This window comes from Elgaria multicarinata, chromosome 5 (genome assembly GCF_023053635.1).
Source record: "Elgaria multicarinata webbii isolate HBS135686 ecotype San Diego chromosome 5, rElgMul1.1.pri, whole genome shotgun sequence".
NCBI classification, from domain to species: domain Eukaryota; kingdom Metazoa; phylum Chordata; class Lepidosauria; order Squamata; family Anguidae; genus Elgaria; species Elgaria multicarinata.
In genome coordinates, this window is record NC_086175.1 from 22,075,401 (window position 1) to 22,101,849 (window position 26,449).

A 26,449-nucleotide genomic window follows, 5' to 3' on the forward strand; every position below is an offset into this window, starting at 1 on the left:
ATAAAAATTTTATATATATATATATATATATATATATATATATATATTATTATTATTATTATTATTATTATTACAATTTCCCCAAATGTTTGGAAGGGGGTAAGAGTTGCTAAGTGCAATAAATCTTTTGAGGCCTCTCTTAACAATTTTTGATGATTATCCAGAAATACAGAGTGCAAGTTTACAAGTGAATTTGTAAATAACGGCCAACTATTTAATAGGATTAGTTTTCTAAGGTATACAATGTTGTTTAATAATGACATCAACAACTGGTGTACAGAAATTTGAAGCTCATTTACTCTGAATTGCTAAGGTTTATCTTCTAGTCCAAGGTTAAACTAAATTTAGATGTGCTTAAAATAAGGCTAAGAATGATTTTTCTGGTTCTGTTACTAAGAGAGCTTCATAATCCGCATATAAACAGTTTTTGTTTCTTGCTTCCCCAGCTTTACTCCCCAAGATGGCCATCCTATGGTCCTTGGGAGGGCATCTGAGGGGCTATAGGACATGTTGGATGTCCCCCTCTGAGACTGGAGATGCCTGCTCATAGAGTCCGTTCTTCTCTGACATTAGAACTCCAGTGTTTGAAAGTGGAGGTGGAAGGAGACATGCCGGAAATAGTCCCACCCATGCAAAGTAGCTGCAGATCTACACCAGCCCTGGAGCGTAGATCAACTTGCTCCCTTTCAAACCAATGTGGGAGAATTTGTTAAAAATAGATGGGGAGGAAAAACAAATATACTGTTTCTCCCTCACTTCTGCCCTGCCAGTATGAGCCCAGAAGGGTTTTAGATTCCTGGGAGGATCTGACATCAGAGGCCTCACCTCCCCCTATCCCAACAGGTAGGATTGCTCTGTTAATCCAATTTGATCTAACTAAAATAGCCAGAGGTTTCATTCCCATAGTGAAAAGCAAAGGAAAAGGAAGCAATTTTTTGAATCTCAAAAAAGAAAAGGGAAAAAAGGTTATACACCTCAAAATTCTACTGCTTCTAAAAATGATCCCTGCTGACCTAGTAGGTTGAAATTTGGCATTCACAGTCTACCTGAAGCATTTTACAATTCAGTAAAATTCCAAAGTGATCCGATACAAATTGCCACAGATACAGTAAGGTAAAAAGTGCTGAAAATTGACACATTTCTATTTTTGTACTCCAAGCTGTGGCTTGGCGTATCATATATATTTTTCAAATTTTCGAGAAAACTACAGAAGTACTTCATCAGGTTTGCTGAAGAGGTGTGCCTTTCAATGGTTGGATGAAGTTCTGAGTGGCCATTTAAAAGGGCTCAAGGTTTTTCTACCCCATGAAAGCCTATGACCCTGTTCAGATGACACACTAAGGCATGGTGGTTAAACATTTTAAGGTAAACGTTATGGCTTAGCGTGTCATGTGAAACATTCGTAACCATGGTGGCTACATAACCACGGTTTTAACATGTTCACTAACCATCTGCTGCAAAAGGGTTAGCTACCTAACCATGGCTTAGTGTGTTGTCTGAACAGGCCCTATAAAAGCAGCAGCTGGCAAAGTTATGCCAGGCATCCTCAGTTTCATTCTGATGCTTGAATGCTGCCAGTATGCCAATGTTTTCAGAAAAATTCTAGCGTTCCTATCAGTATTTTGACTTGGGAAGGGGGGTTAGCAAACTCTCAAATGAGGTAAGAGTGTGGAAATTTTGAGAGTTGAAGGTGTCCTGCCTGACAGTTCATTGATGGAGAAGGAGGAAAAAAGGAGGAAAAGAGGGGAAAAATACCCCACAAACGTATGCTGGAATCTTGGGGAAATAAGCTATTCCGAACACATATGGACAAATTATTAATTTGTATACAACTACTTAGTTAATTACTTGTGTTTGTAATTTGATTTAGGGGTTTTCAGAATCCTGTAATTTTTTTTTAAAAAAAAGGAAACTCAGTGATAATAAAATTCAATTATAAAAAAACAGTTTAAGACCAGAGTTAAGGCTATTGCATATTGCCTCAAGCTGCACAAATTAGAAGCTGTATTCTCTGATGTCAACTCACCGGAGGATTCCTCTAGCAATATAGTAAAGTTCAGATGCTCCTCTCCAACTGGATTTGGAACTGAAAGACCACAAGAAAAGTGTGGATGGATGGAGGGTCAGCTGTAAATAAACATGAGCTCCGCAAGAGTATTTCCTTGTGGACTTTGCCCCCGAACAATTATGTGTGTGTGTGTGTGTGTGTATGTGCGTGCGCACACACGTGTGCTGGAGGTAGGGATATAATAATTACATTTCCTTCCTCAGGCACCAGATGTCACAGGACAGTCCCAGTCTCTTTAAACAGTGTTGCAAACTGCAATAAATTAGCCTTACCCAAACTGGTGCCCTGCATATATATGTTTTGAACTACAACTCTTTGACTATTGAGAAGCTGGCCGGGATTGATGGGAAACATTCAAGAGAAAGATGGATAATTTTGATGATTTTATCATTAAGACAGAATGTGTTCAATGTATACTGCTCTTATTCTGAATATCTCTGGCACAGAAATAATGGTCACTATGACAGAGACTCTAGGGAAAGGAAAGGTTTCATTTAAGTAAATGAACATCCTTAGAAATATACTAGCATTGTTACTTATGCGATGTGAGCCAATCCAAGTAAGCCATGAGTTGGTCAACTGCCAATTTTGAGTTGGTCTGCCATTCCTTGGTCCCCAATATTCGCATGGGGAAAACATCAGAATCGAGCAAATCCATTACACTTGCACTACTTATCCAAAAAACAACTGTGATTCTTAGTTAAAGGAAGAATTGAAAATGTGAGGTGACAGAAACCATCCTCAAGAATGGTGTCTGAAGATACCTATTCCGATTTCAATTGAAAGATTCCTAATTTTCCAGCTATGGGATGATGGGTGAGACCTAATGCCTTTTGAAAAAAAGTTAACTGAAGACCACATAGCAGTTTTACCAGTAAATAGTTGCTAAATCTTTGTGACTTCTTCTGTTGGATAAACGGAACAGATGTTATCTAATGCCCACATCTGAAAGTTGGAAAAAGTTAGTCCTTAAAAGTACATCACAGATAATAAGGTAGCCTGGAATAAGTGGGTTATATTAAATTAATACAATTCAAGTAGTTCCTTTGGAACTTTTTGGGTTCTGTGGAATTTCTCCTCTGTGTCTCTTGTAATAAAGTTTTCAGAGAAGTCCATTTACTTCTACACCATGGCAGGAACCATGGTAGGTCCATTTACTCTAACTGGAAATCTGTTCTTACAAGGTGTTACTGTAGTATCTGAAGGAACGCCTCCTCCCATATGTACCTGCCTGGACCCTAAGGTCATCCTCAGGGGTCCTTCTCCACAAGCCCCTGCCAAAGGAAGTGAGGCAGGTGGCTACCAGGAGAAGGGCCTTCTCTGCTGTGGCACCCCGGCTGTGGAGTGAGCTCCCTAAGGAGGTTTGCTTAGCACCTACATTATATGCTTTTAGACGCCAGGTGAAGACCTTTTTATTCTCCCAGCATTTTAACAGTCTATAAATAAATTTTAACTTGGTGTTTTAAATTTGTAATTTTGCATTGCTGCTGTTTTTATCTGGTTGAGCTTTTATATGTATTTTATATCATGTTTTATACTGTTGTTTTATACTTTGAATGGTTTTAATTTTTGTGAACCGCCCAGAGAGCTCCGGCTATTGGGCAGTATAGAAATGTAATAAATAAATAAATAAATAAATAGTAATGTTTAGAGGAGTATGTGAGTACAGCATTAAAACATCCATGACTCTTTGCTCTTTTAAAAACTCGGTATGGCTAAACAATCTTCCAGACTTTGGTTTTTGAACCAAAATTTATTGTCATAAATAGCCCAGGCAGTCCAGGATGCAGAAATGGGAGGTGGGGAGATGTTTAGGACAAAATAGTGAGTCTGTTACCATCAAAGGTGCTTTTCTAGCTACTTTTAGGTTGAAAATGGGAGTTTTATTTGCTAAATTGCCATGTCAAAATGGATAGGAAAAACAACTTCATTTTTTTCCAACTCATTAAGGCTAGCAACAACAAAAACCATTTCTGATATTATTTACCAGTACCTGGTTTAACATATATAAAAATATATTTCAGCTGCTCCTAAATAAAGTTCTTACACATTCATTAGACTTTCACTGTATAAAAATGTACAGCGGCTTTATTGACATATACATTCCATTATGTTTACAGCTGCAAGATATGAGGCACACTCAGTATTGCACTTCATTAAAATTTCAGGCTCAAACATAACCCAGAAGTTTAAATGAAATTGCTGTTTACAATTTAGTAATTCTTATACAGGACAAACATTGATATCTTATATATACAGCGTGATACTGGTTACATTTATGCCTTCCTAACACTTTTTAATAACAGTCTAAGAAATAAACCAGAATACTCCTCTTATCCACCCCTACCCGTGATGCAGTTACAATTGTACAGGATTACAAAAAAGTCAGTATACAATAATCAACTTTTTCTTCATCTGATATCCAGCATCATTTGGAGTCCATGGAAACAGAGAGCCTTTAACGCTTCGTTGACAGCAATTATTTATTTGTAAGTGTCCAATGCTTTGTAGCTGATGCGAGTAATGGCCACATGCAAACACCTCACAAGTTTTGATGTCTTGGGTCATAAATGTCAGTTTCCCACAGCAAGGATTATGTACATGGTATTTGGCATCCTTCTCGCGCTGTAAATTGTTCCTTTTCCCTGGATTATGAAATGGTCCCATACTCATTCTAATTGTGGTTTATATTGATCTCAGGACACTTATGGGATGACAGCAGCTTTGCTCTGGCAAATAAGAGGACTATGAACTAAAAAGTATGTGCATTTCTGCAGACTCCACAGCCTAGTGCAAATTCCTCACCAGTAGGTGGATGGACTACATGAAGGGGACATTCTGTTCCTTCAAGCTGCTTGCCCTTGGGACCTGAAAAATAGTTTAAGAGAAAATGAAGTCTGTAAAAACTTGCACAAACTCCAAGAAATGCATCCAGTTAAATAGTGACATTATACAATGTTATGCCCCCAAATTCTTTATGCTAAAGGAAACCCATCACCACTGCCAACTGCATTTTCATAGATAAGAGTTCTGTGTGATGTTATCAGTGTTGCTGGGGCAGGCAATCCTAAGTGGAGAAAAAGCCACAGCTATATCACCCATCTGAACTAAAGGCACACATTCAGATAGACAGATTCACTGCTTGGAGAAAAATTCAATAATTTTTTTAGGTGTCTCAACCGGAGCATTGAATCTTCTGATCCGTGTTTGCTAATAAAACAGCTACTAGTCTTTTTTCCCCTGTTCTCTACCATGCAAGGAACCTGTGAGTGCTAGAGGCAGATCCAAATACACATGTTTTTCATTTCTTTCTGCATTCCAGCATGTTTCTATGTAACCTGAGATCTTTTTCACCTCTTTTCATTAGTCTGAAAAGATTGCTCTAAAGACTCAAGCTGCAAACAGGGTTTATCATTGCACCTCTTCCAGAAACATGTTTCCTTCCCACCCACCCCTTTTTTTTAACATACATTGTGAACTTTAGTTGGTTCTGATAAGACATTTTACCATGTCGTGCTTGTTATAGGAATATAAACTCTTCAAGAAATTCAGAGACTATACTTTTTATTTTACCTTTCTGAGCCCTCAGGTCTGTGCTTTCTTCTGGCTCTCTTTTGATAGGTGGCTTATGTAAAATGCTTGGGTAAATTCCAATCTAAATCATACTTGAAGTAGACCCATGGAAATGAATGGTGCTTAAGTTGGTCGTGACTAAGTTAAGCTACATTCATTTCCATGGATCTACTCTAAGTAGGATTTATGTTGGATTATACTGTTCCTTCCACAGGCATACAGTTTTGCATGTCACCTGATTTGCCAGACTAATTCTGCTCATGCTAAAGGATTCTCAGAGCTTGTTTTCCCACAAGAAGAGAACTGCCATGCACTGAAAATAACAATAAAAGTGGGTGCCATGAACCACAGAATCACTGTAGCACAAGGAGGACAGTATGATCAGGTACAGAATAGGATGTTTCTAATTCCTTCTCATGCGAAGGTACAGCGTGAATGTTCCAAAAGGTACTGTGAACCATAAGGAAGGATCCATTTTGTTATGAATTTTACTGTGATAACTTTGCTCATTTGTTTTGGGAACTATTATTACCTTAAAATACATCAGCCTTCACTCAGAAAGCTGACTATAACTCACCTGGTAGAGCCAAGTACATGAAATGCTCATGTAAGATCTGTTAAATTATTTTTCTACGTTTCTAAAACTCACCTGGAAGAAGAATATTGTAACAGAATCCTGATATAAGAGGCTATTTGGCATGAATTTACATACATTTAACTACATATTAAAATGTTACCTGCAGGGCAATGTGGAAGTTCTTCTTTAGGAATGCTCGTCATTCTTTGGAAGTCGTCATGACAAGCGTTGCAAAAATGTGTTGTCCCAAAGCAAAAAAACACAGCGACTGAGCAGCAATAGCGGCATTTGTACTCTAGAAAATCTGTACCATGTTTGGGACACATCTACAGAAGAAAAGAAAAGAAAAGCCTAAGTTAACTAGTTAACACAAGCTAAAAGGAATTTGCTTTATATATCTCAAATGTTATTTAAAACGCAGACAAAAATGTCTCACTACCTGAGCCCTTGAAACATCAGAGCAGGCACCACAAATGAGCTCTCTAGGATCATAGTCATCTCCCTGGCCAGCCTCAGCATCACAACGGGCTTCTCCTCCAAAATAAGCCTAAGGGGGAAAACACAAAAACGACTATTAACAGTATAATAAGCGGAGGACAAAAAAGTTAATTTGCTGTAATAAATACATTTGCTGGCGAAAAAAGCAACTAACAATAACTTTCCATGTGTGTATTTGTGCCCATTGGAGAAGTCTAAATGTTTAGCTCACTGGAATGTGTTGGCAATTAAAACTGGATGTTTTATTGCTTCCACTTTCCTTTTTCTTTTTTGGTGAGGGATAGTAGGGCAGACAGGATGTATAGGGATAAAAATTAGAGAACTAATTGTTGCAAGTACGGGGGTGGGGCGGGATTGCACAGGGTCCCCATTCTTGCTTACTTCCTGCCACCCTCCCCTCCCAGCAAATGTTTGCATCATTTTAATGCTGTTTTCATTTATCTGGCTATGGGGGAAATCACTGGGTAGGGAGCACAAATAGGGGAAGCCTACTAATGTGATTAAATACTCAAGTGTATTTGTCCTGAAGATGTGTTTTGAAATTTGAGTTGTTTGTTATAAAGTTGAGCCAATTATGAACTATACATTGTGATAAGTTATGATTTTTTAAAAAATGTCCACGAAAGGATGTCAGCATCCATCCTCTAAAAAGATGGACTTTATACAGATGGGGCTGAAACATCTATACTACAAATGCACTAAGATAGCAATGGTGCCTAAGCCTCTGTCGGTGGTTGGATGAGCTGCCCTAATGTCACCGCAGTGCTGACAACAAGGTTTCTGGCTAAGCTGCTTGAGACCTAGAGATCGGCAGATCAGGCATAAGTGTCTAGGGAAGAGAACTGAAAACAGTAGAAGCCTAGGAAGACAGGATCCAAGAAAGTTATAAGGCAGCTGGTCCAATGAAAATAATAATAATAATAATAAATAATAATAATAATGACAAGAAACAAGTTTAGAAGAGGAAGAGGTTCAGAAGTTGGTGGATAAGAGATTTAAAGGAGGGAGGGGGGTAGAGAGAGAGAGAGAGAGAGATGCATGTAGCCAAGAACTGCAGAAATAAGGACTGCTGAAGTTCATATATTGACTGGAAATAACCAACCAAATCTTTGGCTGCAGATCTCCAGTTTATGTTAAGTGTCACTAGCAAGTTTCAGGCTACTAATAATTAAAAGAAAAGTTGTAATCTTCATCCTCATCCCCATGTATCTTTCAAGAATAAAACTGGAACTGGAAAGTGGTGCAATAGCTGAGTTAGGTTTTAACATATTTCTGTATTGTTTAGATTAAATGCAATTTTCCTTTATGTAGGACAATGTTTATATACATTTGCAAAGTATGCGTTTTGTCAAGTATTTTAATCACGAATGGCAGATTTCTCACTATTCATGCTCAAGTGATAGAATATGTTAGAATATACCAGCTTTTCAGCAGTTTACTCTCTGGTTATTCTAAGCCAGGGGTAGGCAATACGGTACTCATGGGCCCCAGTGTACCCCTGGTCACCTTTCCTGGTGCCCACTAAGGTGCCCTATCCCTGCCACTTTTTAATGTAAAGAAAAAATAACACATTTACTTTAGACATTGAATGTATAAATGGTGATTCATAGTGAGAAAAGAGATGGGGGAATAAGTTGGTGGGCAGGCTGGGAAGGGAGAAAAAAGATTCAAAGGAATGTGTTGAGGCTCAGTCTGTACCTCTGTCTTTCACTCAATCGTTTGGATAAGTTACTTGTGATTTGTGACTATGTCTTCCCAAAAGTTGTCTAAGACTAATCTAAGTAATCAGCCTGAGCACTGAGTCTTACCTTTTTGCATTTGTAACAAACATAATAAGCGTATCTGTTCATGGCAAAGCCAGCAGGGTCATTATAAAACCGAACTCCAGGTGTTGTAATGGCCTCACTTTTGTGCAGCCCTTCATATTCCAATCTCATCAATGCTTTCCTCTTCACATCTTCATAGAGTTCCTTGATTGGATCAAGCAAGTCCTTTAATACTGTATGATTTATTTTGTTCTGTTATAATAAAAATAATAAGAAGCATTAAGCCACTTGTGATCACATATTTGCCCCAAAAAACGTATTTCATTTAATATGTAACAAATGAAAATGAACCCAAAGGTTTGTGTAAGCAATATCAATTGCAAAAGCAAGACACTTATTTTATAATATACACAAATACCACAATCCTACACATGTTTACTTTCCATTTAATGGGACTTAGTCCCAGGTCAGTATGTATAGGGCTGCAGCATAAGAGTCTTAATTCTAGCTGAGGATTCTCATAACATTTGTTAAGTACAGGTATACAGGATTACAAGGCAATGAAACATTGTTTTATTCCTTGACCATCATTATTTTAATATTAACAGCCTCAGTAGAATGATGAATCACAGGTTGGTTAATTTTTTTTAAAAAAAAACCTAACCTCAAACAGTCCATATATTTTGGTACTACGCTACATTACTGGCATGACCAACGTTAGTTCAAAGTGTGTTCTTTGTTGCACATTACCTGCACAGGATGTTTCCTCCTTGTTGTATTAAAATAAATGGCATGCTATTCCCCATTTACATTTCTAAATCACACATGAATTTGTATACATTATTAATCTGATAAGCTTTAATATTTATTTATGTAATCCAGAGGCATATGTACAAGGCTAGTTTGGAGTAATTCGCATTCACGTCCAGCACCAATCTTATTACTTGGTCAAAATGTCCATTAATGTTAAATTATTTGCCCTATAATGGTCCCTAAGGGTGCAATACAATGCATGTTTAGACAGAAAACATGTCCTTCAACTTTGATCATTCCCCAACCATGCAGGAGCTATATGACTTTTTCTGTCTAAACATGCATATGATTGTGCATTTCAGAATTATATTCAGCATCTTAAGTGGCATGCAGACCACTTAAACTTCAATTTAGTACTTAATATTTCCTACCAGTCTTTCCGAGTAAATATGCATGGCACTGCATGATTTAAACAGACCACTATTTTAAAATGACGCGTGTTTTCTTCGGATTCATTTTCCCCAGCAGAAGGCTACTACAACCTTGATGTCATTCTTAATGGTGCATGGAAAGGAAAGGAACCTCTCGTGCAAGCACTTGAGTCATTGCTGACTCCTAGAAGGACGCCTGCTTCTGCTGACGTTTTCTTGGCAGACTTTTGTAGCGGGGTGGTTTGCCATTGCCTTCCCCAGTCGCGGTTACCTTTCCCCCAGCTAGCTGGGTACTCATTTTACCGACCTCGGAAGGATGGAAGGCTGAGTCGACCTGAGCCGGCTGCCCGAGAACCAGCTTCCGCTGGGATCGAACTCAGGCCGTGGGGAGTGTTTCGGCTGCAGAAACTGCCGCTTACCACTCTGCGCCACACGAGGCCCTAATGGTGCATGAGCTTAGTTAATTATTTATACATCTACATCTTCATTCAGTCTTCCACAGCATACCATTTTTACATTAAAAACAATGCATTTTGCAGGTAATCAACAAGTCAATGGAAACTGGACTGGGTACTTTTGTTTCTCACAGTCCAGCATTCCAGTTCATGAAGATGTTCAGCTTCAGCCCTGATTTTGATTCTCAAATTCTAGCACATCACTTACTCCTTCAGCATGTGTTTCTCCAGATTCTAAAAGTGTATCTGACTCTGTACCCACCTTGCAAATAGGACAGGACATGAACCCAAATGTTATCCGTGGCCCAAGCCATCTGTTTTCTAGAACTCGACAACAGCATTGCAAGTGGAATATATGACTGCAGTCCAACTACAAAGAGAAAAAAATCATCAATACATTCACAGTAATAAACAGTGAGAATTGTAATATTGAGCTTTGCCCTATGCAGGTAAATGCCATACCCCAAATATATTCCCTGATTTCACAAGAAAAAAAAAAAGAGATTTACTTTCACATGACTTAAATGAATATCCATACAAACTACATTAACCCATATTAACTACAATGGGGACTTCAAGGGGGGGGGGGGGGAAGCACCCTGAACTGGCATGCTAGCAATTTGTAAGTGAAGCATAACTTACTAAAATGTATGCTATGAGAAATGGTTGCAATAAAACATGAGTGTAACTGGTTAAGCTGAAACAGGCAATTCTCCATTTAAGTATCATCATACTATTTAAAGGCTCAATGCAGACGTAACATTTAACCATAGTTAGTGCTAACAATGACTTGTTGCCTTAACCTCATGTTAAACTCCCAGAGGTCTGGTGAAATTATGCTTTAGCTAGCTCTGCCCATTGAGAGTGGCTGGGTTCACATGTAATGCTAAGCCATGATGGGTTGCTAACCACTATACCTCATGGATTATGCAAACAGCCCACTATGTACCTTCTGTAGAGTGTGGGTTTTCAGAGTGGGGTGTTTGGGTGGATTGGCCTGTTGTGGGCGGTGGAAACATCCCATAGACGGCACACCGACCCATCATGGGTTCCGCCAGAAAATAAACCATCATGGCTTAGCATGTTATGTGAATCAGGACCGTATGTTGTACACAGAATCCCAGCAAGACATGCTTGTCACCTTGCAACCAAAGAGATGGCCATGGTTTGCAAACCTTTAACTGGAATTTAGGTATTCAGAGTTAATGCTTAACACCATAGATCACTTACAAACAATTTACATAAATCCAAAGAGCAGCAAAGGTGCCTTTATTAAAATTCTTTAAAAACACAGAGAGAATTTTAAAAGGCTCTTAAAAAGCTCTAAATTTGACTTAAATGAGAAAGGGCATTGGAGCTAGATATTGGCAACCAAAGCTGAACAAGAACACTCAAAGATTGCGAATTCATTCCAGAGATCACTAGGCACTAAATAGGTGACTTGATAACAGGACATTCTGCCTGGGCAAGGCCTGCAGTTGAGCAGAGCACCAGGATAGATTTCTGCTTTGGATAAACCTGTCACAGGAAGGCTACTCAGTGAGAAGCTGAAGAGACTACAAATGCAACTTGGGCTGTACTCAGAGATGCAGAAATGCACACATTAACATGTACTAGCCTTAATACCACAAAAAAACACAAAAATAGTTTATCTCAACATTTTATGGCTTCCATACTGGCATTACATGATTTACATGTGAGTGTTTCACACTAATTGATGAGGAACACTTTGTAGAGATTCTGGATATAAAAAGCAAACTCAGACCTGGATAGCTGGTGCTGCTGAAAGTGCTTCTGTGAAACAAATCATGCACATGTCATCGGCATCCTGTTTAAGGGTGGTGGTGCTCTTATCACAACCATACAAACAGGGCAAGCAGTGCTCTTCGTTCTTGACACCTCCACAGGGGTGACCACAAGGATGCGTCTTACTGCAGGCGATCTTAGCATACTCCTATTAAAGAGAGACATGAACTAACATTATAAACATATTAATCACGGGTTAGGGCCAGCAATGGTTACTTTGCAGACATGTGAAAAGGTCTAGCAAGAGGTTTAAGCTACAACAGTGGCAGTAATAGTGTTGCGCATGCTTCTCTGATTTATGAAGAAAGAAATTTCCTCTTCCATTTGCCAGAAATAGGTATTTCAAGGAGCAGAAGGTCATGGGAAAGGAGATCAGTGTCTGGCAGGTATGTGAGTAAAGAAGAAAAATGAAGAAGGCAAAATGAGGAGGGAACATGAATTATTTAACCTGCTGCCTCTTTTCTCAGTTATGCATACATTTCTTTCCCTTCCTACTACCTGAAGAACAGGAAGAGAACTAAAGATACATGGGGGCATTGGTAGGCAACAACCATGTGCTCTCTCAGTGCTTCGAGGTTATCTAAAACTAGTAACACAAAAGGATGACAGTACCCGGAAAGATAAATAAAACAGCACATCCAGTCTTACCATAAAATCTTCCATGAAAGGAAATCCAGACCTTCATTGAGAAATGAGTGCTACTGTCCAAGTCAGTCATTAGAAAATATTTTATTGTCTACTATTGAACTCTCCATCCACTTAAAAGTATTTCTGGACAACACATTCATTTCTGGCTCAGTTTGTATTGTCAAATTTATTGAAGGACCAAGCTTCTGGCTCTAAGGGCTCAACTACACATTACACATAAATGCCTGTAAGAATACTCTGGCAGTCCATTACCTACCTTCAAATTAGTGACTGAATGGGGGAATTTAGAGCAGAGAAGCAATAGGAGTACTGAGGCTTTCTCCAGCCTTCCACACTACTCCATCATCCCCAGCAGCTGCTTACCCTAATGTATGTTTGTGCATAATCTGTAGTCGAGCCTTTAAATTAGAGACAAATACTTTATCACTTAAAAATAGCATGCCTCACGTTCATGCAACAGAGTTGAAAGATTCCAGAGTTTAATATATACAAACCTGGCAATCGGCATCAGTACAGACACTCCCCACTGCTGATAATTCTGTTCCGTTTCGGCAGCCACAGAAACGGCAAGCTTCAGAGCTGCTTGTGGCGGGTTTGCCTAAATCAACAACAGGGGAAAAAATGGAACCCCCCTCAGAATTTAAAGAATGTTTATTATTTCGTTATTATTGATCAGACAAATGTTAACCACTTTAACAGCACAGAAGTTTATCTAACAAGCAAACCTTTAAACAGCTACCAAGTAAAGCTAGGGATTACAATTTGAAGAAATATAATGCTTGAAAATATGAAGCTGCTTTAGAAATACTCAGGCAGGGGCCTTTCTCAGCCTTGCTACCGAAGGTTTTTAACTGCAGGTGCCAGGGGACCGAATCTGAAATCTTCTACATGCAAAACATGTGCTCTCCCACTTCGCTACAAATATCAAGAACAAACTGGAGTTAAGCGCTAACTATCACTATATTTTAAAATATTTTGCTATATTATATATTAAATATAATGTAATGTAATATATAGTATAACTTTACACTGGTACTCTACTACCAAGGCTCGCATAAATAATGCAAATTAAACACAAATGAATTACTTCTTATTTTGAATTATTTTATTTAACTATTTTGCTTCTAGATCTCTTTCTCTGAATTATTTAACAAGTGCTCTGGCTTCTGAGATTTCCACATGCATTACTTAACACACTCAAGCACTCCTGTGCAACAAACTGGAACAAGAAACCTGCTTTTTAAAAAAACAAAACTTGACAGCTCAAATTATTACAAAATTGAATCCTTCTATGTTTTTTATCTGTTCCACAGAACTGAAGTATGCATGCCTTTAATATGAGCAAAAGTCCAGGTAGAGGATAGTGTCCTTCTAGGAAAATGTATACATGGAGGAATCAATACTTGAGCCCAAGTACTTAGTTGTATATTTGCTTTATGGGAAACTTTCTGCTGTTTGAGCAGGCAATCAGAAGAACAGAAGAAGCGCCCTGATGCTGGATCAGACCAAGGGTCCATCTAGTCCAGCACTCTGTTCACACAGTGGCCAACCAGCCATTGGCCAGGGAGGAACAAGCAGGACATGGTGCAACAGCACCCTCCCACCCATGTTCCCCAGCAACTGGTGCACCCAGGCTTACTGTCTCGAATACTGGAGATAGCACACAACCATCAGGGCTAGTAGCCATCAATAGCCTTCGCCTCCAGGAATTTATCCAACCCCCTTTTAAAGCCATCCAAATTGGTGGCCATCACTACATCTTGTGGAATCCACTTAACACTATACAGGAGTCCCCAGTGTTTGCTAGTAAATGAATAATCTCTATTTAATGAAAAGTCAACTGGAGAATTTAATCTTACAAATTTTTATCAGTAATATATTTTGCACCCCCAACCTTCAAGTAATCGGGATAAAAAAATAATTGAAAATATGTTTCACCTGTTTGTTCTCTGAACTCCACCATAGCTTTCATGGTTTTAGAATCTGCTAGTGCCATCAGCCAGAACAGTTTGGTCCTACCACAGCCTTCATGAAGATCAACCTTGATAGCTTCTTCCTCCTCTTTGAACACCTGTCAAGTTTGGCGAGACACACATTCAATCTACAGAACTGGCGAACTTAGACAATTGAAAGATACAATTAGATTTTTAAATATGGACCTTTATATTTTAAAAGCCATTTTTTCCTGACAGTTAGAAAATACGTCTTAAGCCCCACCTGTCTCTGGTGAGACTTTGTTCGCCGATGAAGATGGAGGAATCTATCACAATCTGTACAGAGATTCCCACAGACATTACAAAGGATGATTGCAGCTGTTTCTCCATCATCGTGGTTATCACACATTGGCTGAAAGAAGCGAGAGGGAATGTTAAGTTTTTCTTTTCTACTTAAACAAGATAAAAATGTAGCTGTACTTTGAAACACGCTACTGATCACTTCTAAGCAGAAACATACGCTTAAAAGATATAAAATGGAATTAAAGAATCTCAGAATCTCAGCAATTTTCTTTTAAATATAAAATAGAGGTGGGGGGTGGGCAGAAATATGGCCAGGACATAATGTGTTGAACACTAGAAGAATGATTGCCAAATTTCTACTTTCAAGCATTGCTTCCACATCAACTTGTCTGCTGAGGAGCATCTGCCATGGGAAACCAATCAAGTCAGTGTTTTTAAAAACATATTAAATTTTTCTAAAACTGGGGTGGGAAACCTTTGGCCCTACAAATGTTGTAGGCTTACACCTCTCATCACCCCCTTGACTGTTGGCCACACTGGCTGGGACTAATGGGAATTGCAAACAGACTTTTAATGGAGTCAAAATGTTTTTTTGATCTGCTGAACCAATAATGTATATTTTTATGTAATAAAATCTAGTCAATCCCAAATTTGATTACACCAGTCCACTGAATCTAATGAAAGCTGCTGGTTGCATTCCAACTTCCTCATTTCTTCCACAGTAGCTATTTTCAACCACAAGCCTTCGATTCTTAAGGGGTCATTCAAACTCCTGTGGTTACACAGTGAACAGGTATTATTAATGATGGGCAAGTTGGCTTTTAGAGAAGCTTATAAGCCACCACTGACCTTCTTATCGAGGAACACCAATAAGCTTCCAAGGAACCCCAGGGTTCCCCAGAGCACAGTTTGAAAAACACTGCATTAGGTGTATAACTAGACACAAATAGAAATCAATGAACTCAAAAATACAGTTAAAGCAGTGCTACTCATAAAACTGGAGAGGGGATCCAGCCAGCCCGTCTTTTCAGCCTCCCCAACCTAGAATGCTATGATAAGATCCTACGCAGTGTAGTATGAGTTGCCCCACCAAGCTGCTTTTAAAAATTAAATAAAAAGATGCACAGATAATTGGTTGCTCCTGGAAATGCAGTGAGATTGACAGATTGCTGAGCAACTTCCGGAGTCTGCAGAAAAATATGATAAGCAGTGGAACAGATATAAAACAAAACATGTCCAACTGTTAAAAGAAAATTATAATGCCTGCAGTTAAAGAATGCATGAAAAATTCTGTGAAGTTTGTTTTCTGCAAAATTTATGTTTGCTGGTAGACAGAAAGGTAATTAATTTTTTTCTAGAGTTTTTTATTTTTTCATTTAAGGAGAAAACCTAACGCTATAAGCAATAAATCTGAACTGATTTTAATAATTCTTGATACAGATGAAATCTGTATGCATCAATATTTCCAGCAAAACTTTTTCAAAACTCGCAACACAAAACTTGCAGTTCTAGCCTATCTTTCGAAACCTATCTAGCAATGTATATATTTGGGTTTAGTCTGACTGTTATTCTTCAGAACTCTAAAATGGAAAGGTTTTGGTTCTGGTGATTTTTACTCTGAAAGCTCAGATAAATGAAATGAAAAGTTTGGAAAGAGAACAATGAGATTGATCATTGATCTCAATCCTCCCAGAGTGCAGGACGTGGAATAACAGGCTCAAGTTAAAGGAAGCCAGATTCCAGCTGGACATCAGGAAAAACTTCCTGACTGTTAGAGCAGTACGACAATGGAATCAGTTACCTAGGGAGGTTGTGGGCTCTCCCACACTAGAGGCCTTCAAAAGGCAGCTGGACAATCATCTGTCAGGGATGCTTTAGGGTGGATTCCTGCATTGAGCAGGGGGTTGGACTCGATGGCCTTGTAGGCCCCTTCCAACTCTGCTATTCTATGATTCTATGATTCTATTATTTTGGTCTGTGTCTCACCATCTGTTTTTGTTGTCCATCTTTTCCCATCCATCTTCCAGAGGAAAGTCTGTCTACGTGGTCCTGATCAAGCACACAAAGGGATGCAAGAGCCAGCCAAAGCTGTGGAAAAGAGGACACACTCACACAGTTGTTTAGCAATATGTAAACCTACATTAGTTGCAGGAAAATAAAGGCCAATCATTTAACCAATGATTTTATCTAGATGCCTTAATATACAACAAGCTTCAGACTGCAGTTCTCTCTTGCAACATTACTCACACCATTGTCAGCAGCACGGCTGATGGATTTGTACACTTAAGATAGGCCTGCACTGGCCTATCAGTTGGCATATTCTGTACTTCATGCCATACTGATAGGCATCTCGTTTTAGGATTTTCTCCTCTTGAAATTTAGTACTACTTTAATTTAGTATTAACATTTATATACCGCCTTTATCCGCTAAAAAGCCATCAAGGCTATGTACAACCATTTACAACAGTAAAACCTAAATATACAAACAGGAACATTAAAACAGTAAAAAAAAGTAAAATTACACATTTTGAAAGGCTAAATATAAAAGATGCATTTTTACACTCTTTCTACAGACCATGAAAGTGGAGGCTAATATAGTTTTTGGGGGAGTGCATTCCATAGTTGAGGAGAAAGTCCCTTCATGTGTGCCCAACAAATAAGGTTCTGCATGTAATGTAGCCCCCAATAGGGCTTTTCCTGTAAATCTTAATACTTGGGCAAGTTCAGAGCAAGACACAGGCTTTACATTTTCTCTGCAATAGCACTACTGTGTCAGATTTTCAAATGTCACTTGACTTGTATATCCTATACATGCCTATACAACTAAGTTGCCTCTTAGTAGAATTATGTGAAAATAGAATGGTGTATACCCATTTTTAAAACCTTTGTGAACTTCTGAAATTATGACCTCATCACCAAAAAGATGAGATGGATGGATGGGGAATACAGCAATATTGCACAGTTATTAGCACTAGGAGTTCCCTTTTGTAATGTGATGCAATGTGGGTAAAAAGGAAAAGAGCACCGTTAATTGGAAACAACACAAGGCAAGCTTTGGTGATCGGAAAAGAACAGACGAACGGCTCTTACGCGGGTTGTTGCAATACACCGCACTGGAGATCTGAATTCTTCTTCCATTTTGGTTAAAGCAATGATTGTTTCAGCAATAGCATTTTTTGTCACACGGGACCAAGCTTCAGATAAGTGACCCTAAAGAAGACAGAGGAATGAAAATCGAAGACTTTTAAAAAAAGATTACTAGCATGGATTTAGAAAGTCAGGGAAACCTGAGAAATCTTATTGAGAGCTCTGATGAAATTTTCATGGTGGCACCAAAACCTAGCATGGATTTTTCTTAGCCCTGCTCCTATTAGCTTATAAAATATATGATCTATATAATTGGCTGTAAGGGGTGGGACTTCTAAGGGAAAGGAAGAGAACTCACATTGAGGATAAAGTTCTAGATAGAAACTTTTTGGTGCAGCTCTCATTCTTTTTTGGCAGCCATACCGTGTAATGTGGGCAGACAATATCTACTTTTAGACACAATCTAGAAAGTTCTTTGTACTGCTGCACTGTACAACAACGAAATTGTTGCACAGCAAGGCAGGACATGTTCCTGCTGCTCAAGCAGCCCAGTTGCCTCTGTCATGGGGCAATTTCTTCTCCCCTTCCCTTTCTCACACCTATTAAACTGGGGACAAAGCATCAATTTAGCTTTTAGTGATATTGATGTGTTCCCTGATTAGCTATGATCACTGGGAAAGAAGAAAGATTTTCCCCGCACCCATCCTCCAAACGGCCCAAAGAAGCAGCAGAGGGAGAAAAAGAGGTTCTGTACACAGCAAAAAAAAAAGAAAAAAAAAAGGGGGGGCCTTCGGTAGTTTTCTTGAAAGTTTGTAAAAAGAAAAAAACTGGCATAGCTCTACAAACATTGCTTGGCCAGTAAATGAAGCAGAAACTCATTTCTCCCCTACCCTGAAATACTGATTCAAGTGACATCTTCTGGAAGGAGGAGGAAGACATCCACCCTGGTCCTACACAGGACCGGGGACAGCCAAAGTTGTCTGCCTCCCCCTAGCAATGGAGCTCTACAGACAAAAGAGTTTTTAATATCTTGGTTGGAAGTGGCAACCTTATTATATCAATGCCTATAAAATTCAGTGGCAAAAATCAGCTGTTTTTTTAAATGAGTACTATAACTAGGATGTTGAGAAATCCAGATGGCATCTCTCATAAGCACAGAAACTAGAAAAGGAATTTCAGGTTATTTAACTGATAAAACTAGGCAGGTGGAAGTGGACACATTTTAGATTTTGTGTGTGCAGAATATTATGGCTTCTGTTTGTTTATTACACAATCCCATCTCATTCACAAGAAAAATCCCATTTGTGCTACATCAATTTAATGTAGAAAAGAGAAGTACAAGTACGATGAGATGTTGAAAGCTTACAGCTGCCATGTCTTTTATGAGTTTAATAATAATCTCCGAAATCTGTGTTGGGGTTGAGCCCTTCATCCACCAGTGGCTTTCACCTCGTCTAAGATAGCTACAGAGAAAAAAAAAATATAATCAAGAGTTAAAAGGAACAAATTAAAATACAAGCACATCTTTTTGCAGTAAAACATATTTTTGTAAGCATCAAGAACACAATTCTGAACATTTTTTTAAAGAAAGGAAACTGTAAGAACATGTTCTTAACTGTAATTGTAAAATCGAAGGTGTACCTTAAATATTGAATGAGTACAACTTCTACTAACCTGGAATTAAAAATCATTGGCAATGTAACTGTAGTAACTCCTTTGCCAGCTGCAGTACCAGCTGTACCAGTTATAGTAGTTCCTTTGGCCTTTAGCTGTACAGTGAGTGCTTTGGCAATACATCCCAGGAACATGTCCAAGATACCCAGCTTATTCCAATCTCCCTTCTCCGTTGAATGAATGATATCACTTATATCTGCTGGAGGTAGCGCCTTGACGCCTATGATACTAGCCAAGCGACTAGGGGTGACTTCTGGAAGCACACGTCTCAGTAAAGACGTTACCTAGAAGAAGCATACAAAGAGGTTTAATTGTAGAATAAAACTTTTGATCACGCTGCCTCTTTACACAATGTGAAAAGTTTTTCTGAACTAACCTGCCTCTGTACCCTGGGAGAAGCAGTGTGTAACAGCGAGAAGAGATCCTGAAGCAAAGTCAATTGCTGAGCCAGGTACTGACGCCCTACATTAGAACCACTCAGTGCTAGCACCATGGACAGCAGCTCAAAACAATAGGCATCAGATGAGGCATCTTCATCACTGGGCTGGGAGTTAGCATTCTCCTTGCTAGAAATTGCATGCTCCCATTCTTCCCGTACACGTGTTGCTTCCATTCGGATAGCCTGTACAATATGAGCACAGACCTAACATGGGGGGTGGGGGGGGGGGAACAGACACATAAAGGAAAAAAGAAATTAAACTGCAAATCAACCACATTATGACTTCCGCGGCAATAAGAAAGGAAAGTTGACTTGTAATTCTTTTTAAACAGATCTCCAGAATCATTCAATGTACAAGAATCTAATCTAACTGCTTTTTAGTTGTGACGCCGTTACCAAATTGTGTACACACATATGTCTTTCAGTTATGTATACATTACATGCAGTGTAGTGCAAAAGCAAATACAGGCTACTTTGGCCTTCCCACCATGTATAGAACATTCTATATGAATTGATGTTCATATCTGAGTATACCACTTGCCCAAATTGCTAAAAAAAATAATGGAGTGGGTGGGGTGTGTTTGCATATGAATGGAGGTGCATAAGCATCAGTTCATACAAAATGTTCTTCATGTGATAGGAGGGGATAGATAAGCCCATGGCTTCTTCTTGTGTATTTAGTGCACATGTGTAAACACTTTAGAAATGGCTCCTAAGTTAAAATGTAAAACATAAAAAATCCAGAAAACTATATGGCTCCTACCAAAGTTGCTTGTAAACTGTGTGTTCTCTCTCCCTTGCTCCCTCACACCCACAGTATTGCCCAAATAAAACTCCTTTTCTATTTTTCAAAAACAGCTCCTGCTAGACGGATGTAGGCCCCACAATCATTCTGTGCATACAAAGAGGAGCTGTGGGTGTCCTTGGACTGGAACAGATGTGTTCGGTACAGCCTCTTCCCTTTATTGAAAACCAAGCACATCACGCTTTTCTTAAGTTGCGTTGAAATGGAGAAAAACCTTCCTCAGAGAGCTGGGTATCACGTGCCATAGCACTGGCTTCTTGTCAATAGGCTCTGTCCTCTTCTCCCCAATGGCCTGGCCTGTTATCATGTTGAACCACTCCTCCTTGTACCCTAGAGGCCACATATACCAGTGTGTGTAAAATATTTAGCACTAGAAAAGGTTATTATAATAACAAACCTGCTTTTGTAAATTTGTCAGTTTACTTCTGCTGAATATGATTCCAACCATGTGCTCTTTCAGGTCAGCATCTGAAGTTGCCTTTAAATGGAAATATTAACATTTGATGTGAGCATATGTTTCACTTTTCTTTTCTTTTTTTGCAACACGAAATCTCATGTGATTAAAATTTGAGACCAGTTCTGTTTCCCCTACATATGCTGGCATTTAGCGAAACCGAATAGTCAAAATAAATCCACTTAAGAATGCATATACTTAACATACTTTCTTCTGTTTAAAAATAAGCCGTAGGCAATAAATGTCTGAAGAGAGTGAAAAGCTTGTCTAATATTGTTCGAAGCATTTAATACTCCAGACCATAATGATCTTCCAACTGCAGAATGGTAGGCTTCTCCCCCAAGCTAAGTGAAACCCAGTTTACCTTCCTGAGGAAGAACGAGTTTATCTTCCTGAAGAAGAAGTATATTCTTTACATTGCTGGAAAAGCTTATAAATTGAGGGCCTCTACAAATTGCAGGAACTGCTAGTTAGTTTGGCATTCTAGCAAGGCACTGGTGAGAAAAATGTGTGGAATACAATTCTTGACACTTCATGACTTCGTCTGTCAGACGGAGGAGACTTTTTGCTTTGCTGCAGGAAGCTCAAGTTAGCACTGCATTGTGACTTAGCCTTCTGAGGCTACTTATTTGAAAATGGATGCATGCATGGTTTGCATTTGCTTGATTTAAAGCTCTCTGAGAAGAGCAATTTTAGCTGCTTTTTGCAGGATGAAAAGAATTATTAATAGTGATATTTGTAACCTACGGATTTGTGCTGATTAATGTTTGACATGAAGTTCAACGAAAAGGCATACAATTTCATGTCAATCAAAACCAAACTACTAGGGCTATTTCCAAAGTAGCTTCCTGCAATGACTGTAAGAAGTAACCGAAGTATAGATATGGCCTATAAATAGTGGCTGATCAGTACAGAAGAATAGATGGTAGCACCGCTGTCCTGCGGTTCAATGAATTGTGGATGAAGTATCTGAATTATATAAATTGCTTACTATGAATCCTGCAAACATTCTCTGACATTGGTACATTTTTGGTAACTCCAATGGATCTCTGCAGCCCAGCATTTATGTAATCATCCACATTACTAATAGTGTTGGCAAGAACACTTCTGAATTATGAATATCTAGTTAAGGGGAACCTAGTATGACATCGCAAAATCAAGAATATACAGAACTTGCTTTACTAGTTTTCGAAACATAGTAATTATAGAATACAAATAAATACATTGTGTACTTTTTCTTCTCCTTCAGGTGAAGACAACAATGCCTTTTCCTCTTGTTCTGGTGTTGGCTCAGCATCTCCAGATATGAGTTTTCCAAAGACCTGTTAGAGAACAGGAAAGAGATAATGCAACAGGCATAAGTGTAATCTACAGTCTTTTATGCTGCTACATTTACAGTTTTAAAATATATGTGCTTACAATTTGCTACAGATATCTGTCTAAATGGCAAAGAACAGAAGGTGGCTTGAAAATAGCTTTTGAAATGTATCACACCTGACCTGAATACAAGTATTAAAAAGGTTTTTTGCACAAATCAAGTGGTTCTAATGCTACAACAGCAGTGTTTGTTATTGACAAATATGGGCAAAAATAACATTTACATTTTTATTTGCAATTAGTATGTCAGTCAGTACCAACGAAAGATCATGATTTTAAGGTTCCTATTATAAGGAATTATCTAAATGTAAAGACAGGACCTACACTAAAGAGCACATACATGCTGAAAAACAGGAGGTGTGATGATTGTATTTGTTTAAAACTGTAAAGGTTATATAACAATACAAAGCCCAGAGGAATAGGGGAAGTGATGAACAGAGAATTAGCAAGCTGAGGGCATTTTAGTACTAGCAAATCAAAGTTTAGAAGCACCATAATCAACTTTAGACTAGCATCTATATCTATATATAGTAGGACACTATGGCTGTATCCCATCTTCCTTCTAAGGAGCTCAGAATGGTATATATACATACTGTTGGATCCAGACTTAGTCATACTTAGAGCAGACCCATTGAAATCAATGGGACTAACTTAAGTCCCATTGATTTCAATGGCTTTGCTCTAAGTTGAGTTGCCTTGAATTCAGTTTTTAGGAAGGCAGAATAGAAAGTCAAAAATAAATACATATGGTTCCCATACAGTCTAGCATCAAAACAGATGCAGACTTGCTTAGCCTTAGAGGCAGATTACACATACTTTTCATATCCTTTGTCTGAATTACAATGGCAAAAGTTAACGCAATGACATTGAGTGTCTCACCTGAGATGTAATAAGTCTGAAGACTCGCAGTGTCTCTGCTTCACAGTTTCTTTGTTGAGCTACACTTGCGGAGATCTGGCCTGCTATTTTGATGCTTTCGCCATCTTTCCATCCTAGTAGTTTCACTTGCCTAACTCTGAGAGTATTTTCTGGTCCCTTCAATTCAATTTTGATGATGTGATTATCTCCACCAGGAAGTTCACTTGTTACCCAGCCAATATGCCTTGAATCCAAGTCAACCTAGAGCACAGGAATATGAAGACAGATTTGTAGGGGGGAAACGCAGGACCCAGTGATTTGCACGTGTACATAACTGGTACAAAAGTCAAGATTTAATAGTCTGGTTCACACATTCAGTCACTGACAGTAGCATCAAGTAAAGGCTTGCATGTGTAAATGGGCCATCATGGTAGATGCAATATTCATAGCAACCAATGCCAACTCAAGCATTTGGTCAAAAGCAATTAAGTGATAAATATGCATTATGTAAATCAGCTCTAAAACAAATCAAGGGTGTCCTCTTCTCTCTTTACATAGAGTTTAAGACAACAACAACCCTTTCTTAAAGGCACAGATGACGGACTGAATGCTAAACATGAAGGAGAAGGAGATATTCAACACTTTTCCAAATGTATTGCTTCCTTCTCTGCCACAACAGAGAAGTGCTCCAAAGATGCCTTACAGAGACTGATTTGTACAAATGGCATCTTAAATCCATAGCATTATTTTATGCATTGATGCACTCTATTCGTCATAATTAAGCTAGTTATTTACCTGTTTTATTCTGCAAAGATCTTCTACTGCTTTGCCTGTTAAAAAGGTCATTGAAGTAACTTTGTTCTATAGATGAAACAAAATGAAACAAAAAAAGATCCTTTTAAGTTTTAAAGCTGCTTATTGTACCAACAGCAGAGTTTAAAGTAAAGGACAGGAATAAAAGTTATTTTACCATTGAGAACTAGAGGCAGTGAGGAGCAGCAAAAATACCTTCCAAAACCAAAGAGCAGTATTATCTAAAGGATTTTAGATAGAGTTCAGGATTTTCATTGCATGTGGCTTAATCCATTTCCCTGAGACAACTGAAGAGTTCTACATGTTATCTATTTCCTCCTTGTGATTTGGCCTATATGTGAGTGATATATAGAGGATTCTCTCTTTGGTCAATAGCTTCACCTTCCCTGCATTTCCATAGATATAATTTTATAACTAAATCCATTCTCTACAGCAGTGTGAATTTAACACAAGAGGAACATGTGTGCTCTGCTATTCCTTGCTTCTGCAAAATTTATTTGGGAAAACATCAGAGAATGAGATTAAACTCTTACCCCAAGATCACGTGAGTTGTCAACGTGGACAGACACATAGCGAGCATTAATTCCTTTGACACAATTAATTGTAATGTTTTTAGTCTTGTTTTTATCTTCATCTCCCGATTCCCAAAAGGTTTCTGTGGATCCATCTGTCAAACTACCGATCATGGCTGGTCGGCTTGATGTTTTAATATCAACAACACTGGTTAAGTCTTTTAGACAAATTACTATACATGATTCCTGTCAAAACAGTGAAGTTTCATAGTCAAAAAAACAAGTAAACAAGTATCAGTCACTACTGTAGTACAAACCATTCAATAAAACCCTAACAGTAAAATTATAGACTTGTACACCATGGCAGGACAAGAAATTGATGTCAGCATCATAAAGTATGTTTTTCTCATTCCCAATTCTCTCTTTTATTCATTTAAATAAAGGGCAGGAATGAATTAGAAAAGCTATTTTGAGTTTGGAACAAGTTTTCCGTTTTCTCAAACAAGTAAAATAAAAAATAATTCAGCCTTTCTACGAACACAAGTATTTACTGGACAGCACATCCAAATTTAGGTAAATCTACTTGAAGCCATTAATCATTGTATCATAATCTGAATGTCCTTCCAATAAATCTCTACATATGGGAAATTTGTGGAAACAAAATGTTTCAGGAAACTACACTCCAAATGATTGTACATATTTCTATTTAGCAATGTATGCTCTTCTACAGCTTTCATGACAATCTGGACAAGAGACTTACCTGACTCATAGTTTCAAAGCCAGACTGGATGCTGATACTAAAGCTCTCCTCACTATCTCCATCATCAGATTTGGACAGAATGTTGTTAATGTGGTGAAAGACATTGCTCTGGTGCAAAAATTGGTGGTCAGATTGCTTGAATTTGAGGCTCCAGCATCTGGAAAATAAGATAAAGACAATGTTCCTTCAGTTTAAATCAGTCCAAGCAAGCACCACCAGAGCATACATCATTTTAGTCTCTGAAAGAGCAGAGATGGCTCCACTATGCAGTAACTGCATTGCATTATCTGTTGAGTTAGCATCTCTCTCCATGTGATGAGAAACCTGTTTTTCAACTAATAACTTAAGTATGTGCAGGGATTTGAATATCTCACACATCTGAGATTCAACACATACAGTAAGAAAGACAGGAAAAGATCTGAGATCTAGAGACTAACAATAATTGGAGGATACTAGATGTAAGTTTCTTGAATGACTGCCTCTGAAAGTAATATATGCAGGTGTTAGTGAGTGAAAAGAATAGAGCTGAGCTTGAAACAGGGGCTGTTTCTTATGAAAAACTTCAGCCTCTGTAAAACACAACACGCACGCACACCCATTGTGATCTCTCAGAGTGGAGGTGGGATGTCAGGCTGTAAGATGGGACGAAAATGTTTATATATCCAAAGTGAAGGCAGAAGGCAATGTCATCATTAGGATTTGCCTTCACGGTGTCATCACAGAGCCATATCTGAAGGACTACTCAGAGTGAGGGCAATGCTTCCTGACCGTGTCCCAATTTGGCTTCATGATAGTGTGACTGCAAAATAAAGAACTGCAAACTCATGGTGAAGGGCACACAAAGACAGGTAAGCAAGG

The 26,449-nt window shown here is 38.5% G+C and overlaps 1 protein-coding gene across 1 annotated transcript in view; it reads right to left on the minus strand.

The window, feature by feature from the left end:
- Nucleotides 1-4,122: 4,122 nt before the first annotated feature.
- MYCBP2 (MYC binding protein 2) overlaps nucleotides 4,123-26,449 on the minus strand; it is a 165,405-nt gene continuing 143,078 nt past the window's right edge. The window contains exons 64-83 of the mRNA XM_063126029.1: nucleotides 25,592-25,748; nucleotides 24,853-25,077; nucleotides 24,302-24,367; nucleotides 23,528-23,767; nucleotides 22,495-22,593; nucleotides 21,215-21,295; nucleotides 19,950-20,216; nucleotides 19,574-19,857; nucleotides 19,266-19,362; nucleotides 17,903-18,022; nucleotides 16,799-16,900; nucleotides 14,793-14,921; nucleotides 14,514-14,646; nucleotides 13,070-13,173; nucleotides 11,887-12,075; nucleotides 10,384-10,491; nucleotides 8,525-8,734; nucleotides 6,658-6,765; nucleotides 6,379-6,544; nucleotides 4,123-4,936 (exon numbers count right to left, since the gene is read on the minus strand). Coding sequence (XP_062982099.1) covers nucleotides 4,821-4,936; nucleotides 6,379-6,544; nucleotides 6,658-6,765; nucleotides 8,525-8,734; nucleotides 10,384-10,491; nucleotides 11,887-12,075; nucleotides 13,070-13,173; nucleotides 14,514-14,646; nucleotides 14,793-14,921; nucleotides 16,799-16,900; nucleotides 17,903-18,022; nucleotides 19,266-19,362; nucleotides 19,574-19,857; nucleotides 19,950-20,216; nucleotides 21,215-21,295; nucleotides 22,495-22,593; nucleotides 23,528-23,767; nucleotides 24,302-24,367; nucleotides 24,853-25,077; nucleotides 25,592-25,748 — 3,001 coding nt within the window. The 3' untranslated portion in view covers nucleotides 4,123-4,820. The remainder of the gene's footprint in view (nucleotides 4,937-6,378; nucleotides 6,545-6,657; nucleotides 6,766-8,524; nucleotides 8,735-10,383; nucleotides 10,492-11,886; nucleotides 12,076-13,069; nucleotides 13,174-14,513; nucleotides 14,647-14,792; nucleotides 14,922-16,798; nucleotides 16,901-17,902; nucleotides 18,023-19,265; nucleotides 19,363-19,573; nucleotides 19,858-19,949; nucleotides 20,217-21,214; nucleotides 21,296-22,494; nucleotides 22,594-23,527; nucleotides 23,768-24,301; nucleotides 24,368-24,852; nucleotides 25,078-25,591; nucleotides 25,749-26,449) is intronic.